At 33.0% G+C, this 19,082-nt stretch overlaps 1 protein-coding gene across 4 annotated transcripts; it reads right to left on the reverse strand.

Annotated features, from left to right (window-relative positions):
• Positions 1 to 9,387: 9,387 nt before the first annotated feature.
• On the reverse strand, positions 9,388 to 16,637 carry LOC105164327 (protein NPG1). Of its 4 annotated transcripts, none has more exons than XM_088881950.1 (6): positions 16,436 to 16,637; positions 15,705 to 15,900; positions 13,004 to 13,256; positions 11,637 to 12,847; positions 11,336 to 11,483; positions 9,388 to 10,093 (listed from the first exon to the last, which is right to left on the reverse strand). In XM_088881950.1, the coding sequence occupies exons 2-6, from the start codon at positions 15,876 to 15,878 to the stop codon at positions 9,774 to 9,776; spliced, it is 2,106 nt and encodes a 701-aa protein (XP_088738076.1). In that variant the 5' UTR covers positions 15,879 to 15,900; positions 16,436 to 16,637; the 3' UTR covers positions 9,388 to 9,773. The 4 variants fall into 4 exon arrangements, with proteins under 4 accessions (XP_088738076.1, XP_011081247.1, XP_011081249.1 ...); XM_011082945.3 differs by having other exon boundaries at positions 15,705 to 15,943; XM_011082947.3 differs by having other exon boundaries at positions 15,705 to 15,943; positions 16,377 to 16,637.
• Positions 16,638 to 19,082: the final 2,445 nt, after the last annotated feature.

Genomic DNA, 19,082 nt, shown 5'->3' on the forward strand with positions numbered 1-19,082 from the left:
TTGCCAATCGTTCTGTAGTTTACCCCAAAGGAGTTCTTGAGGATGTACTTGTGCAAGTTAATGAATTGGTTTTTCCTGCTGATTTTTATGTGCTTGATATGAGGGGGGATATTTCTCCCCATTCTACATCCATCTTGCTAGGAAGACCATTCCTTAAAACCTCAAAAACCAAAATTGATGTTGATGCCGGAATTCTCTCTATGGAATTTGATAATGAGGTTATGAGTTTTAAAATTGATGGTGCCATGAAATATTCTAACGATGTGCATTCTATTTTTTCATTGATTCTATTGATCCTTTATCGCAAAAAATTGCTATGTTCAATGGTAGAGGAGCATTCAAGACAACAATTGTCAAAAGATCGAGTCGAAAAACTTACAAGAAAAAAGTCTTTCATGACAAAATAAGTTCAAGGAAGAAGTCATCCATGGACTACCAAGTTCCCCTAAATCCACACCATCACCGGGTGCATTACATAGAAGAAGTGGATTTAGAGTGTCCAACTTATTCAAGTTGAGGCACAACAATGTCTAGCCAAAGACATTAAAGAAAGGCGCTGCATGGGAGGCAACCCATGAAATCTCTATCCTTTCCTTTCATCTTTCGTTTAATTTTAGTTTTTGCAAATTTTACTCAAAACTGTTTCACCTCACCTCACAAAAACAGATTTGGAGATCCCACTAAGCGTGCCCACGCTTAGTCGATCTTTCAAAACTGTTTCACCTCACCTCACAAAAATAGATTTGGAGATGCCACTAAGCGTGCCCACGCTTAGTCGCACTTCGTAGGCTGTTATTTACGTTCATCTATCTTCATCTATTTATTTATTTTTATTTCTTCATTTTCAAAAAAAAAAAATTAGAAAATCGAAAAAAATCAAAAGAAAATCTTTCCACTTTTATTCATATATTTTACCAAGATTTTCTTTGACTTCATCTTTATCTTCATTAACTCTCTCTCTCACTTTCTCTCACAGCAACTTCACCTACCACCAAGATCTCTCTCCCTCTCAATTCATATGAAGTTGCCGCCACCATTTGCCACCAACCCAACCACGCCATGAACTCTTCGCTGCATGCACTCAGGGATGCTTCCTTAAACTCTCTCATTTTAATTTTTAATCCTTGAGTTGCATGTCAATGTCCACATTGAGGACAATGTGAATTTTAAGTGTGGGGGTGTGGTTCTTGAGCTTATACATGATAATTTTGGTTGATGTGCTTGGTGGTAGATTTTCTTTGTGCCTAGCGAAAATTTTTGCTTTTTCTTTTTCAAGTTGACTTGAAAAGAGAAACTTTTTGGCAAATTTTGGTGGAAAAACTTTGGCATGATAAAACCCTTTCAATTTTAGATGACTCTTGGCTTGATAGTGCTATGTGCAAAAAATTACATGTTTTATGTTTGAGGATAGTTCATAAGTTGAAAACTTGTCTTCACCAAAATGACTTGAGTTAAAATCTTTTGATATAGATTAGTGGACTAAAACATACCTCGTGAGATTTTGAGCTTGATATGTCCATAAAAAAATCTTCATTCTTTCTTGAGAGAATAACACTTCTATGACTTTGTCTTCCTAGAACTTGCCTTGAACCACATCGAGGCCACACAAATGTGCATTTATTTAGATATGATAAAGGCACTAGAAATCACTTTCAGCCTTCTTTAACCACCCAACACATTTTAACTTTAGAGAACCCCTTTGAGCTTTTCGACCTATTTTGTTGAATAACCCGTCATATGCGAACCTATCCCGTCGTTTGTTTAAAACTTTAATTTTGATCCCTCTAAGAACTATTAGAGCATCAAGGGAAATGGGTTTATGTTCAAAAGAACAAATTCTCAAAACGGGAGATTTTCAAAACCTTTGTGATTTATATGCTTAAAAGATGTACCTCAAAATGAGTGTGGGGGTTCCAATATTATATTCTTCTTTACTTTGTGGGAACCGACATCAATTTTCTTGGTCTATGCCTATCACAAAAATGGAGAGGAGAAAAAGAAAACAAAAATGAAAAAAAAAAGAAAAAAAAAGAAAAAAGAAGAAAAAATCAAAAAAATGTATGAACTCTCCAAAAGGAATAAGAAAGGCATAGTTCAAGGAATTGTCGAAAGATTTTGAAGGGAGATGAGTAAACTTTGAGAGCTTCGAATTATTGTTCACTCAAATTCTTTTGGTGCTCTAATTAGTTTCTTGGAATTTAACCTTATTATCCTTTTATCCTACCCCAAACCAAAGCCCCATTACAACCAATATAAAAGACCTTTTGATCCATATATGTGCATATTTCAAAAGTGGTGGAGATGTGGTGTATAGGCAAGCCTATGGTGAAGCACTGCATAGTAAGTGTCGAGAGATACACTTGAGCCATATATACACTTGAGAGAATGGAAAGTAGAGAGAAAATAGTCCACTAGTTTTATGCGATTGGTTTTGATAATGGTCATCATGTGAAAACTTGTTTGATACATGTTGAATTATCTCCTTCATAAAATATGTCATTTACTTTGCACATGATTACAAATTGCCTTGAGTAGTTTAAAATTTGGAGGGATTTTTGAATGCATCTTGATTTTGCTTGAGGACAAGCGAATGGCTAAGTGTGGGGGTATTTGATAACTCTGCAATTATAATGATTTTATAGTAATTTAATCTTCCTTTTTAAGCCAAAATATTCCTAATTATGTGATTTTATTGCATATTCAGCAAAAAGGAAGATTACAAGGACGTTTCTGCAAAATTGACAAAGTGTGCCCACGCTTAATGGAGTAGTCAACTCGGGATAAGGATAAGCACGAGCGATTTCCCCATGAGATAAAGGAATCAAGTGTTTAGATTTAGAAAGGATTCTTTAAAGCTTATCTTTTGTAATTTATTTACCTTTTTAGAGTTTATCACGTATCTATCCCCCCACTACGTCTAGATTCGTAGGGGACTTTTATTATAAATAGGGGGGATCTCTTCATTAGAAGACGATTCAGTTTTTATCTTAGAACTCTATAGAATTCTCTATTCATCTCTTCTCTTTTATTTTATTTTACTACCGGAATTAATGGAATTCCACTTTATAGTGTGTTCTTCTATTAATATGTCCGGCTAAATTCCTTATTTTCTGGTTAAGATATGGTGATTGCTTGATTCCCGTTATGTTGTGAGATCTAATCTGCATTCTACACTTGTCAAACAAATATTCATATTATTCTCTGTGCTTTAATTACAAACGTCTGATTTATGAATGATTCGGCCGGTTGTTCATTATCAAGAAGGTTTGCTTAGCTAATTGAACTTTATAAATCCGTGTAATTGTTTATTTAGTTCAATACTTAGTGGCAACGTAGCATGATTAGTTATGTCACAGTATTTAATTATGTTATGGGGAATGCATGATCTAGTTTAAACGAATTGTCCTCGTAGGAGTTTGTTGATTAGAATCAGACCTTTCTAATTCTTAATGCTGTTAATAGATTAAATCTTGTGGACGTTCCCAAGGTTGTCTGTTAATTAGAGATCTAGCCAACGGTCGTACCTTGGCTAACGAAAAGGTACGGAAAGGTGAGGTTGTTAGGTCGTACCAACGACCATAACTGGTTTATTTGTCCATACATGTGTTATTCTTGCATCAATGATCAACTCACAAGAATCAAGCATAATCCTAGCCTTAACCGGAAAATCTCTCTTTCATATCTCTATCAGGTATTTTTAATTATTTAGTTTTTGATCATATCTTTTTATCAACATCCTTCCCCCATTATTTTCCATTTTTCTAAAAGAAATTAACTTAAAACCAATCCCTGTGGATCGACCCTACTCCCACTTTCACAAGTGTAGTAGGAATTATTTTTGGTGACTTCGACACTCATCATGTATCGTGACTTTTTATCGGTACAATATTCTAATTTCTTAAATTTTATTTAGTTTATGTCATTACAACAAAATATTATATCGATATTTTATTTGTATAATTATTTTGAAATATAATTATAAACACAAATCACATAATATTTTCAAAAGTTAACAACTGGCCAACTTTTTGAGAAGACACCAATTACACTAGAATAAAAAATGATTATTGGCTATAATTTTAATAGCCATGGACTAAGAATCGTAGTAAATTATTTTTATTCACCATAGTGATAAAACCAATATGGAAACATAGATTTTTCACCAAAAAAGTTATTTGCCATGACTAAAACTGTCGTAAAAATATTTGCAATAATTTTTAGCCATGACAAAAATTTTAGCCACCATCACAGATACCACAACCATAAACAGTTACATGGTCCGTAATCAATGACTATTTACTATTATTATTTTATTTTTAATCATGACAATTAACCATGTCAAATATCGCCACGTTGCAAACACACCCTTCACTTATAAAAACGTTCAAAAAAAAAAAAACACCTCTATAAAATAGGGCCAAATTGGAGTTAGATCAACATAATTTTCTCAGCTAGATTTATAATGAAACTATGCTTTTGAATTGATTTCATTTTTCTTACCCTTAAACTAAAAAGGACTTTTAACAAAAAGATATTTAAAATTGCTTTATTATTTAAAAAAGAATTAGATATTGAATTATGTAACAAGAATTGTATTTCTCTAATTAAAATGAAAATACTCATGAATAAATAAAAATAATTATTGTACCTTTTTTTTTCTTTTAACATGAATCAATTATAACTCCATTATAAGTTTCGATATTAATAATTAATATATGTCAATTATCAATCCCAAATATTTATATTTAATTAGTAATTATTTTTACATTAAACCAATAACTATTAGGGTAAATAAAACGAGCTTTACTGAAATTTAATATAATTATAAATACCACTTACGCATTGTTTTGAGAAATTATCAATACCTTCTATTTTAACAGATATCTAACAACTAGTCCAATTTACTAATCTTCATTATGTTTCTATCTAATTTTTATGATGAGTTGACCAAAATGCCATTTTAAACTTGAAATATAATTTTTTTACTTATTTTTTGAAAAAGTATTAAACTTTTTTGGATCAAGTAGATAATTTTTTAATATATTTTTTAAAAATTTTCGTCCACTTTGTCAATTTTTGTATGGTTTTTTTTATTTTTTATTTTAAATACAATAAGGCAGGGTTGACAATTTCGAACTCTCATAATTTTATCAAATATCAGGGAGTATTCATAATTTTTTTAAATAATAATAAAATATTTATAATAATAATAAATTTTAAAGTAGCTCGTTGTGCTCTAATTATTATTAAGAATAATTACACTTCCTTCTTCTGAGAGTTGGTATCATTACATATAAATCCTCATGTGATTTGAAAAATTACATCTACTATCCAAATGTTTGTTTTCATCTAACAAAAAAGTCTCTTCATTTCTCAAAATTCACCGAATTTGATGATATTAAAAACAAAATCTGATAAAAATTTATATTTACCCTAATTGACTTATAACTAATTTATCACAGGTCAAATAAATTTTTTTATGATCAAATTACTTTTATATATATCCATACATTAATACATGTGAGGGGTATATTTTTACGGTTGTAAGGGTGTCTAGTTACAATGTTTAACACGTAATAAGTTTATAATGAATCAATCAATAATAAATATCAATCTTTATTCAAATTTTTTTGTTAATATCAATAAATTTCTGTAAATTTTAATTAATGAAGGGATATATTTGTCAGACACAAGCAAGTACCAAAGGTATTAGATAAATTATTCAAATTATAAAAAATTTACGTATAATCACATTAAATCTTAAAAAAAAATTATATTTTATTATTATAATTAACTAATAATATTCAAATAATATTATATATGGTAGGATTTGAACACAATAACCTTTCAAACAAATCACAAAAAGGGAATGAGAATGGGAATGGGAATGGGGGCAGAAAAGGACAAAAGGCGCCGCCAGTAGGTGTCCTGGTTGTCTGAAGCTGACATCAAGCGAGAGAAAGAATTTTATATAGAGAAGCGTGTGTCTGCTCATATCCAGCTGTCTCTCGGGCTTCCACACGTGTGCTTCTAGATGCTTCTTCCTCCAACCACCGCACGTGTGCTTTGTGAGTCCATAATCTTACTGCTGTTCATTTTGATTTCCATCCCCACTGCCCATTGGATAGGAGCAGCAGCCAGCTGGCAACAGTTATGTGCTTAAAACCCTACTTTATATTTAGGGATAATTTATATTCCCAGTTTTTAAAATTTAATATAATTTTATATAAATTTTTTATAATTTAAAAAATTATATTTAATACTCATGAGGATTGCTTCCGTCTAACAAATAAGTCACTTTATTAGTCAGAACCTACTGATTTGTTGATATTAACAAAAAAACTGAATGAAAATTGATATTTCCACTCAATTGATTGATTACTGATTTATTATAGGTCAAATAAATCTTTTCATGACCAAATTACACTCGTATGTTTTCACGCGTTAATGCATGTGAGGATGTATATCTCCACTGTTATAAGAGTAGTATGGTCCGAAAAAAATTGTTTGATCTACAATAAGACTGTAATAAGTTAATCGAGGGTAAATACCATTTTTTATTCAATTTTTTTTATTAATATCAATAAATTCAGTGAATTTTAACTAATAAGGAACCTATTTGTTAGATGGAAGCAAACCTTAGGATTACTAGAGGTAATTTTTCAAATCACAGAATATCTACGTGTAATGACCTCAAATTTCAAAAGGGGGGGGGGGGGGTAATTATCCTTTGTATATTAATCCATAACAATTTTTGCATTGAACCTACAATTCCCTATAGATTTGAGTTGTATCGAGATCATTAGACCTTTCTCCAAGAGTTAAATTACTACTCCTCGCGTGGGTTTCTATGCTGGACCTCCCTCTATCACTACTAGTTCTATGTTTACAAAAACGCACCTAAAAGTGTAATTATCCCTACTATCACTTACAATGGACGTTCTTTTAATTAAAGAACAAACCTGGTGTTGAAGGTGAGGTTGTAAATAGACGTAAAAAGGAATGGCGGGTCTCGTCCTCCCAGTGTAGCTTGAACGTGGATTGTTCTTGTTGAAGTGTGAAGTGTGTTGACAGTGACTTGAGGAGTACGCCATAAGATCCAAATACCTCCCAGAAAGGCGAATTGAAGAGACAATTGTTGAGCCATCAAATTGCAACCTCCTAATTATCGATTGAGCTAACTCAGCCTGAATTCGTGTGTCTGTTACCGCAAAAATAGTAGGGTATATTTGTGGACCAAAAAGCGAGCAACAATGACAAACTTGGGATGTGCAACTCCTCTGCCATTCCACTCTAAGGGTGTGATTAGTATGTAAGAATGGAGTGAGAATGAAATGGGCATTCCTAAGTTCATTCCCATATCTTAATTGGTATGCTTTAAGTTTGAGAATAGCTATTCCCATGAAAATTTTTATTCCCTTAGATAAGGAATTAACCATTTCCTTCCCTAAACATGGTATTAACTATTCCCAATATTTTTTTTCCTTGTATTTGTTTTAATTATTGTTAAATTTAAGTACTTTTTGTATCGAGTATTGAGAAATAATTGTGTATGTATGGTAAGAACAAAATAATTATTTTGATATTTAATTGTTTTTATTAATTCAAAAAAATTCTTTAACTAAGTACTGAATAAATAACGATAAATGTACTGATTAAATACATAAATCCATTTGATTGTTCGAATTAATTTTTTTTATTTTGGTAGAAGAATATATATTCTACATAATTAACGAGTCAATAAATCATTTATTATACATTTTCAATAATATATGAGATGTTTTATAAATTGTTTATAACATTCTGTAAGCAATTTTGAAAATACTATTGTTATACAAATGAATTCCACATTTCTAATAAAATATAAATAAATAATTCTTTTAAAATATTACTAAAGAGAAAATTTATCATAAAAATAGTTTTATTTTATTACTAATCATTATTTTTTAATTATTAATTATGTTAATGGAATCAATTAAAGAATTTCAACTACCTTTTAATTTATTGAGTATACTCAAGGTGCAAAAGTAGGCTGAGCTGGCTCAGGACAGCACGGAGTAGCCGAAAAAGTTCGATTGAGGACTAGCCCACTACTATTTATGACCAGTCTAGGAATGGTCCTGAGTCTTTAAATGGCCTAAATTGAGTTTATTTATGTACCCAGGCCCTGCGCATGAACTGGTTGAGACCCGACCAAGACAAGACCAAACCCGAATGAGGCCCGAATATGCCTATATTTTTATTTTTATTTTTTATGGAATAGAAGTTTTCTTTTGAACAATTACTTAAATTTATGGTAGTACTATGAAATAAAATAAGTAATAAATTAAATCATACAACAAATCGTAACTAGAAAAAATAAGAATTAAGATTATGTAATGAACTTAGATGATAATAAATTAAAAAATAATTCATAATAAACTTTAAAAAAATAATATTAATGAATTAAAGTACTAAAAATTTAAAAATAAAACAATAATGATAATAATTTTTAGAGATCCAAAAGTATAGAAAAGCTATTAAAATAGTTAATTTAGGAGAATAAAATAAAATTTATATGCCATGTATTATTATTATTAAAAAAAGGCCCAATAGACCCAGTCCAGGCTCAGCTTAGGACCAGGTGGTCTTGGGCCATTGGGCTGACTGGTCCTAAGTTTCAATAGTTGGGATTGACACAGGACCGGTCCGCTCCCAAGTAGACCTGGACCAATTCAGCCCATTTTTAATTAGTTCAATTCTATTTTGGGCCGAACTAGCCCAACTCGACCCACTCTGTATTTTGAAGTATACCAAATTATAGGAATGCTATTCAATGTCATTTCTTTCCCTTCTTTATTTCATTCATCAATTCATTCCATTCCCACTTAATTCCTTTCCTGCATAGAACTCTGTATCTTGAAGTATACCAAATTATAGGAATGCTATTCAATGTCATTTCTTTCCCTTCTTTATTTCATTCATCAATTCATTCCATTCCCACTTAATTCCTTTCTTGCATAGAAATCACGCCCCAAGATCTTCACAAGTGGTGTAATCCGTCGTGAGACAACGGGCCAGAAACCGTTCTGCACGACTTTATTTCGTAGAGCAAATTCATTTTGGTACATTGCACTGCGTTAGTTTGGCTGATGGGCGTTAATTTTGTAAAGAACATGCGGTGTTTATGTAATTGAATCTAATTTTAGGTGGTGATAATTTAATTTACAGTAAAGTTAAACTATGCAGTACAGTTTTCATTAATAATTTTCAGCAAGTATTTTTCTTACAGTCACAAGTAAAAAGCAACTAAATCTAATTTAAAGCATCCTAAAATTTTTTTACGGATCACAAGTAAAAAGCAACTAATTCTCTTCACAAGCACCCTTCGTTTTCTGCTAAGTCTAATTTGAAGCATTAACGCTGTTGAATGCTTGTTATGAAATAGTGTAAAAGTAATGTGCAGTAACAAAATTATTGCACAATTTTCTAAAATGAAATACAGGGTAATAGCTCTCACAGTTTATAAACAGACATTTGCTACTGATCACACTACAATCCCCGAAAACTAATCAATTTTTCTCTATTAACAAACCTTTTATAGGTATCGGCATCTTCAAACGACCGTCTGAGGAGTATATGGATTCAGCGGGGACAACAATCAGGGAACTTGACTACCAAGTGATTGCAGTTGAACTTTTTCCTATACCTGGAATTGTATTTGCTGTGATATGATAGAGAAACTCTAAGTTAAGAAAGAATCAAAGAATTAAACGTCGACTACTTAAGAAAGATCAACGGATGGTGCTGAAGCTCTCTATTGGTTCAGATTCTTGGAGCATGTAAGCTGCCTGGAAACAGTCCACAGCATCAGCTATCCGTCCGTCCTCCTTGTGAACCGTCCCTAAATGGTACCATGCCATAGAATTGGTAGGTTCAATCCTTAATGCATCTGAAAGTAGAGTTCTAGCCACTGGCAACATCTTGCTTCCGATCTTAGACAACACAGCGCCAAGTAAAATCTTGCAAGGTACATATCTTGGTTCCAACAGAAGGCCATTGATATAAGAAGCCAAAGCCTCGCTTGTATGTCCTTGTTTTTCATGGATAACGCCTAGTAATATGACAAGGAAAATAAGCCAGTTTTGTTAATGTACATTCCTCAAGGCTGTAAGTAGTAACAATTGAAAAGCTTTATCAAAAGTACCAAAACCAACATTTTTCATTTTTTCAACTACTAGCTTGCTCATAGTTGTGCATATCAAGATTCAAGCAAATCTGCCAATACTGTTTTATCCTACCAAAGAAAACTTTCCCAATGAAGAAAGCATATATAGAAATGCATGATCAGAAAGCTCACTGTTTGACAAGCCAACCAGATATGTTACCCTTGTTCAAATGCGGAATTTTATTTTATTTTCTCATATTTAATAAACTAAACTTGTTTATCCTGTCATTGGTAATACATACAATTTCTATTACATGGGGCCATCGGTTTTTTTTATATGTTCGTCGACATGGTTATACCAGCTACTGTAAGCTTATGGAAATTCTGCATTCAAACAGATCCTAATTGCTGTGCGTTTCCACAAAATTTGGAGGCGGACAGATCTTGGAACTTCTATAGTCGTGTTAAATTCAAAGAATAGTTAAGTAACCTCTAGTTCAAGTTGTAATTCTCTACCTAATAATGTCCTCCCTCCCCCCCACCCTGCCAAGAAAAAAAAAAGGAACATTGTTTGGTGTAATTACATGTAGCCCTCTTGTGGTTCGAAAATTACACCTACTACCCGACGTTTGTTTTCATCCAAATAGATCCATCCGTTAATAAAATTTGCTTATATCAACAAAAAGTGAATGGAAATCCATTTTTAACCCCAATTAACTTACAAACTTATTGTAGGTCAAACAAATATTTTCTAACCAAATTACCTTTATAAGGGTGAAGATATTACTCTTGACATGTACTTGCGTGTGAAGATGTATAAGGATAATTTGGTTAGAAAAAGATTTGTTTAAGCTGCAATAAGTCATTAATAAATCAATCTCCGGTATATATGAATTATCTTTTCGTAAATTTTGACTAACGAATGGACGTATTTGTTGGATGTAAACAAACATTAGGGAGGGTTACTACATGTAATTTTTCAAACTATGGGAGCCTACGTGTAATTACACCAAACCTCAAGCGAGGGCTGTGTGATTATCCCCCCAAAACATTCTCTTGCTAGTGTACTCCAGTTTCAAATATCACAGCCCAGATTGTCTAAGACGAAAGTTCCAAGATGATGTCAATACATAATAATCGGAGAACTTCAATTTTATGTTTTTAATATAAAAAAGTTTGAGTTCTTACCTTCTGTGTGCAGTGTTTCTGCTGAATACTCTTTCAGTTTTCTAGCTTTTCCCAAACATACCTCTGCATCCTTCCAATGAGAAAGGCTAGAGTATAATTTTGCTAGTCCATGCCAAACTTCATACTCATTTATGTTATCTTCCTCCATCTATAAAACAAACAAGATTATAAGTCATTACAAATGTAAGTATCTTAAAACAAGGTAGACAGCTAATACACAAGTTACTTGTTATCAATTCCACATCACTGAGAAAGATGCAAAAATTTCAACTAGCTGAGCATACAGAATCCAGAAATCAACCTGAGATCCAGTTGCAAGAGGTCCAGAAGATTTTCGTTGGGCTTGTACCAACGCAAGAAGATAACGGTAAGTCTCGATGGCATCCTTGTGTTGGGACTGAGAAACTTTTAGCTTTGCTTTCATCCTGAGGAGGGGTCCTTGATCCCATTTTGAAGTTTCATCTAAAGCGGCATCAGTAACCACTTCAGCCTCGGAAAAGCGTTGCTGGGCAGATAAAACTAAAGCAAGCAGTCTCCAACCTCTTATCATGGATCCTCCTGTTGCATCCAAGTACTGCTTTGCGTACCGCAAAGCTGCATCCAGATTTCGATGCTCAGCATATTGAAGTCCTAACTCAAATATCAGATTTGAATTTTTAGGCTCCAGGGCTAATGCACTGTCTAATGATTTTAGAGCCTCTGACTGAAGACGAGATCTCTCAAAATCTGAGGACGAGGTTTTGGCTTGCTTTCCCAAGCAAAGGCCTAACATACGGAGGCCAACCCCTTTTAAATGTGCATTTGATCCATGTGCATTAGCAATTACCCTGTTAGCATATTTTACTCCCTCAGCAGCAAGAAACACATTCTCACTGCATATTTTGGCTGCCAGCAGTGATGACATGATGTCATCGGGTTCCTCATGCTGGTGTAGAGACTTCCTCAGAAGATCTAAGGCAGAATTATTCTGTCCAGCTCCACTAAAGGACAATGCCATAGTTTTCCATCGCTCAGCACGATGTATCAACCCTGGCATTACCTCTTCAAGTTGTTTTGCTAAAACTGAAGTTTGACTGCATATAGATAGAGCAAAAGTAAGGTGCTCTCGTACCGATGGGTCCCATTTGATCTTACCTAGGTAACACTTTCGCATAAGAACCATCAAAAGTAAAATAGCCTCTTCCAAATTATTTTTAGGTACATAAGAACCTTCAGTTTGTACAGCTAAATTGGGCGGGCCAACCTCTATCCCACTATACAGCAAGAAAACTGCAAATGCTTTTTGAATCCTTGCACAACATTCATTGTCAACATTCCACTGACTTAGTAACGCTCGGCGGTATGCAGACACCGCTTCAGAATAGCATCCAGCAAGCTTCCATAACTCAGGGAGAAGCTCAACAGCACGGCTGACGGTTTCTTGAAGCTTATTTTCTACCCACACATCAGGTATACCATCAGAGAATATCTTTTCTACTGCATCAAGCACACGTTTGCACTCCTCAGCAGCCTCTAGAATATGAAGCAAATATTTTAATCTAATCAGATGCATATCAGAAGTATTAAAGTTTTACTAGGAGTCGGTAAAGAAAGAGGAGCGTGGTAATAAGATGAATTAATGATCAACCAATCTCGTAACTCTTGAAAGTTGTTTGAACAGAATAGTACCACTTAATTTTCCCAGCTTCTGAAGAGACTTGGCTTTTAGATATATTGCCTCAAGCACAACACTAGAGGCATTCTGTGGCACAGCAGTTATTGATTCAGTCCGAGAGCGACCCTTTTTGGGAGCCTGCTTATCACTTATTGAAGGTTGCATCCGTTGTATGGCTTCTTGAAGGTCAATGCCATCAAATACCCGTAAAGCACCCTCAACATTTCCTCGCTGATACTCTAATTTTCCAAGAAGAGCTCTTGCTTCCTGAAAATAATTTGATGAAGTGTCAGATTTTAAACTTATCTTCAATCCAATCATGAAACAAATAGTAAAGTTGCAGCCAAGAAGATTCACAGAAAATGAGAGTTAATAAGCATGACACTAAGAAAAATAAACTGCCATTTATCTTACCAACCTACACTGGCACGCAATAACTCAACAAGTTAGAAACAAACCCAAAAAAGATACATTTATTTCAGAGATCAATCAAGACCCCAAGAGATAACTAGCTATTTTTATGGCATTTGAGACCTGCTTAAAAATGAAGAGTGGAGCTGCAAAAGTAACAGCCATTACGGTAAAAAACCTGCTGTTTGATTGTAAAGTTGCAATTTATCTGTCTCCACACTTCATAGTTACCCTTGGTTAACAAATGACAAGGATCTTTACTTGTTACTTGTGGGGCGAAAGTGTTATCAAATGAAGATGTATAAGCATAAACAGCAGGAGTGATACCTATGGTTATTTTGATACTGCTAAAAAGTGCATTAAACACATAAGCAGACAGGCCCAAATGCACACGCTCTGTTATATATACATAGTATGGAGGTTGTGAAAATATAGGCATTTGGGGTTGGACACAGTTCATTTTTTGGCTCACATCTTTCTTGCTGGCTTTTTCCCCAGGTTCAAGGTTGCCTTCTTTTAGATTAGGCATTTCCAGGTTGCATATAAAACTTTTTACTAGATCACTTTCTCGGGAGTTAGATCCCCAGTCTGACAAGATCTCAGAATGTTGGAATGGCTTCCAAGAAAACACTATTCTGACTCTAGTGTACTAAAACCTCGCTGGTTGTTCTTACAATCCGTTGGCTAGGATATAAGATCTAAGTAATAAAAGTTAAAGGATTAGATGTTAAACTATTTTCAGGCAGTATTATCATATCCACTTCTCTTTTTCAATAAAAATCTACGATGAACTTTCATTCCAACTAGTTCCAGAAGAAGGTCTGCCTTTTTGTTTCAAAGGCAATACCAATAGTTTTTAATTCATCCTGTTAAAGATTTATCTTATGGTCGCTTTTGGCAAACAGAATTACCAGCCAATTATCTGGAAAACCATACCCAATATGTTTATATTTACTGCAAAATCAAGTAAAATTAGTGCCATTAGAATAAGATACTTGGACGTGTCTCCCGTTTGGAATCTACAGAAACAATTACAAAGAGCAAATATAAAAGAATAAGAGGCCAGCCAGCGCCTTGAAAGAAAGCAATCCTGAGCTTCCAGCAGCTCAAAAAGTTTATTTCTTTGCTATATAGGAGGCTTACTTAGCTCCAAAATATGAGAGCCCTGCCATACGTAACTTGAATTTACTCTTTGAAAATTAAATGGAATTAATGAGGACTTCAATTTTACTCTCATGCTGCAATTTCTCTTGTGCAGAAACCTACTACTGGTCGTCCAGTTCCAGGTACTCACAGTTTAGCCAGAATTTATGGGCAAACTTTCTTGCAGCACCAGCTTCACTTTCAACTATTTTAAACAGCACTTCACATTCTTGAGGCATGATGGCAAGTCAGCGTCAATGACATCTTACTCAACAGCCAGCCCATAATAATGTAATGAATGAAAACATAATGGTCGAATGATTTAAAGCAGGAAGCAAGACATATGACATGACGACAACCAAACCATATCTGCAAACATTTTAGTAACATGGAGCATGAATGGGTGGCTTTTCCTTCTTATATATTGTTCTTACCCATAAGTAAGCCTTGTCAAATGTTCAGATCCATATAAAATAATAATTTGGAAGCAAAACCAATTTAGGTGACTAAAGGAAAATTGTAAAGGTTATGAATGTCCCAAGACTTAATGACTCTATGTCGGTGTGGGTGTAACAATTGTATAAAACACACACTTGGAAAGATGCGTCTTTTCTACTTCCAGCTGAAATACAAATTAGTAAGAAAATCCATGACTGGTCTTCAAAGAACTAACGTAAATGTTTGAGAGCGCAAACGAGAACTCCAACTCTAAGCAATTCAATCTCCAAAAGAATAATACACCCAGATTTCCTTATATTAACTGAACCCATTCCTTAAGCAATTTTATCTCATTTTCTACATCATATAAGTAAAGTTCTTCCAGTGAGAGATAACCTTAGCATAAAATTGTGTTAGAAAAAGAGAAAAAGAAAGAAGGAAAAAGAAAGGCCTGTTTGACAGTAACCAACCATTTCCCTGGGCTTAAAACTCAAACTCAAATAATGAAGAAAAGCCTGTTTGTATCCCTTCGAGGGGCATTGAAACTAACATAATTCTATTAGAGATCAATCTTTAATGATAGAACAACCTTTTGCTTTGTCATTAAAAAGTGAACAGTAAGTTCCCTACATACAACAAAAACATTAGCCAATGTCATCCAGAATGGAATAAGTTTCAAATGCAACTTAAGAGATTACAGGGGCCATGTTTTATGAACCAAACCTCAAAATTGAGTGATAAGCCTTCTCGCAATGCAGATTCAGCCTCTTGAATGTTTCCCTCGTCGAGCTTTGCTTCGACCACATTTGTTCTCATGCGAGCCCCATTTGCAACAACTTGGCGGACAGATGGATCATTCTCCAACTGAGCCAAGTCTGCTGATTCACCTTCTGCCATCTTAAATCTCAACCTATCCTCACTAGAAGGCACGAAAACAACAACATCCCATCACTTTGAGCTTCCTGCATTTCACCATATCAATATCATGACAATAATAAACTGAATTGAAGTTCTAAAATGCCAAAACGAACAACATTAACAAGAGAAAAGCCCGTGATTCATGAAATTAACCCCACCCCACATAACCATATATTGTTATGGGGCAGAATCTCAACGATTTACCACATACTTATACGCAATCGCAAATGCCAATATCTCCGCAAACTAAAGAACAAGAACAAAAAAAGTATGCAATCAATCTATGAATAAAAAGGATAATTTAAGAAGGATCTGCCTACGCATTTCGATCACAAACAAACCTATTCAAATTAACATTAAACAAGTAGGGGAAAAAACAAAGCTACAGGAAGTTAAATTCATGTTGACCTTAATGTAGGTCAAATCAAAGACCAACAGATCAGAACAACGAGCCATATCATACAAAACATAAAGTACCTAAAGATTTAGCATTGATGAAATTGATTCGCATAATCAGAAAACGTAGTCCAGATTACCTTGCGCGTAATATACAACGAACAATTACGAAGAAAAACTACAATGGACTAGAGAGAGAGAGAGAGAGATTAATATAGTAATAAATGTATATGGATCAGAAGAAATAATGGATCAAATGAAAACTTGTGAAATTGTGCCACTTGTTCATACTTCAATTCCCACACTCGGATGACTTTGATTTTCTTATGACTTTCTTTCGTTAGTAATTGACATAGCTATTGGCTAAAAATTAGGGTTAAATATTTACATTTATCCGCCTCTAACAAATATAATATTCACCTCTCTGGTCGATCAAAATTACTCCTTATGTCTTGAATAATTATATTATTTTTAATATATTTTAATATTTTATACATTAAATCATCACAAAATTATTTTCTAATTAATTTTTTTTTAATAAGTGAAGAATTTAAATTAAGAGTGGAGTGATGAGTTAATATATTTATAGATACACAACAAATATAATATCCCAATAACTTCTATATATACTTTTGGGAGAAATTGACAATATATATATATATATATATATATATGCTTACCCAAACATTAATCACTTTTAGGAAAAAAGATTAGTAAATATATTTTGTCATTTTTAAAAAATATATATATAATTACTCATTTTTATCTAAAAAATTAAATAGTTAATAACTTAATTCGCACGGTCTGTTGGAGTAAGTGCAACCGCTTGATCCAAGTACGAAGCATGGAACCGACCAGCAAATTGGACAAGCTGATCAGGTTCATGGCCATCGTCATGCGGGTTTAATATAATTTATCTCCCTGTGATATTGCAAATAAGCATATTACCCACTTATGAAAAAAAAAATAGCAATTTACCTATCTGTGTTAATTAAAATGAAGCAATCCACCCCCTGTTTAGGAATGTAAATTGTTTCATTTTAAAAAACACAGGAGTTTTAAAAAACACAAGAGAGTAAATTGCTGAAAAAGAATTTTATAAGAAGATAATTTACTTATTTACAATATCACATAAGGGTTCAATACATGATCATAAACCAACCAAATCATCCTACGATAAGGAACGAGAGACAGCCAATATCCGTTCGAGACAGACACCAACAACTGCCTACAACCAAAATATGGGTATACGAAATAATTATGTACAGCAAAAACGGTCTTGAAAGATCAGTGCAAGTACTCTTCATCAACTATCCGCTAGAAACAGGACTAACGTTGAACTTATATGTGATTATTATAGTCACTCCGGTCTCAATTTTTAACACCAATTAAGATGATCATAAACTTATAATCTTAGTATTTAATGTAACTAAGACGAGCATAACATATGATCTCACGCTTTAATTTTGATTGACTGGCTTTTAGTTTATCTTCTCAATCTTTAGCCCCAACTGAGAGGGCTTCAATATATGTGCTCAATCTTTAACCTGACGAGAAAGAACTCTAATTTTTTAGTTAACATTGGATTTCGTTATAAAATTTTGGGTTTAAATACATTTTGCACCCGTAAATTATAAAATATAATAAAATGTCCCCCCCTCAAGATATGGATCAATATTTTATGACGAAAACGACCTCATTATTTACACCCTCTAAAATATGGCTATTACAGCCATTCCCTTGAAACATAATTTAGAATTATTATAAAATTTTTATTGAAAATAAATACTACAAAAAATTTATGTTTTTATAATTAGTATAGAATTTTTATAAACTCTATAAATTTATCAGTCCTTATAATTTTTACAAAATTGTCCAAAAGTTTAAATAGTTTGATTTTTTAAAAAAAATAAATTATTGATACAATTTTAAAATATTTCATCCAACATATATTTATATTTTAAAATATTCAATCTATAATATTCTATATTTATTTGAGTAATGATATGATTTACTTTAATCACGTGGACACGTAATTGAATAAAAATTTATAAGTTATATAACATAATTTTTTGGGATAATTGCAGTTTTGGTCCTCAGATATTGCCACTAATTTATTTTCAGTTTTAAACATATTAAAATTCTATTTTAGTCCCTCAACTTTTAAAATACAAACATAGGGAAAGAGAAACGTTAAGCATTATACTAAAGGTGCTTTTTCCCGCCCATGCCACGCGAGATGCCATGTGTTTAAGTTTGGACCACGTGGCCATCAGAACTCTAAGTCTCAATTTGTCCTCGAGTTTTTGGGCAATTTTAATGGAAAGGACCAAAATTATCATAAAATTAAAACATATAGAACTGAATTGTTAGTTTAGTAGTTACAGGACTAATTTTGCGACTCTCTATACTTACAGGACCAATTTTGCTATTTTGTCAATTTTTTATTTGGCACAAAATTCTATTTTGCGACGGATTTCCATGAAAATCGGTCGCAAAAATCCTCCCTAACAGATTGTTTTGTTTAGAGTTTTGTGGTTTAATCGCTTTTGTCTTTCATTCATCATTATAGTTGTTAATGTGCAAAATTTCAAAAAGCCAACTTTAAATATAGTTTTATTAATTTTCTTTTCCTTTAAATTTATAATTAAAATAAAATAAAATTATATTTACATAGAAGTGGTAGGCCTGCAGTTGCTTGAACAGTTGAAATTTTAAAGGGTTTCATTGGCGTTTCTTGGCATTGAAATATTCCCTACTTATATATTCCATTCCACCCTACGTAAG

The sequence above is a fragment of the Sesamum indicum genome, linkage group LG6 (genome assembly GCF_026168435.1).
Source record: "Sesamum indicum cultivar Baizhima isolate 11 linkage group LG6, ASM2616843v1, whole genome shotgun sequence".
Classification (NCBI taxonomy): domain Eukaryota; kingdom Viridiplantae; phylum Streptophyta; class Magnoliopsida; order Lamiales; family Pedaliaceae; genus Sesamum; species Sesamum indicum.

Excerpts from the sequence above, each read along its gene's own strand:
- LOC105164327 (XM_088881950.1), bottom strand. The coding sequence starts at position 15,878 with ATGGCAGAAGGTGAATCAGCAGACTTGGCTCAGTTGGAGAATGATCCA. Across the intron at positions 13,257-15,704 it reads GCTTATCACTCAATTTTGAG|GAAGCAAGAGCTCTTCTTGG; the intron begins GTTTGGTTCATA and ends AATTATTTTCAG. Across the intron at positions 11,484-11,636 it reads CTCTTGCAACTGGATCTCAG|ATGGAGGAAGATAACATAAA; the intron begins GTTGATTTCTGG and ends TTTGTTTTATAG.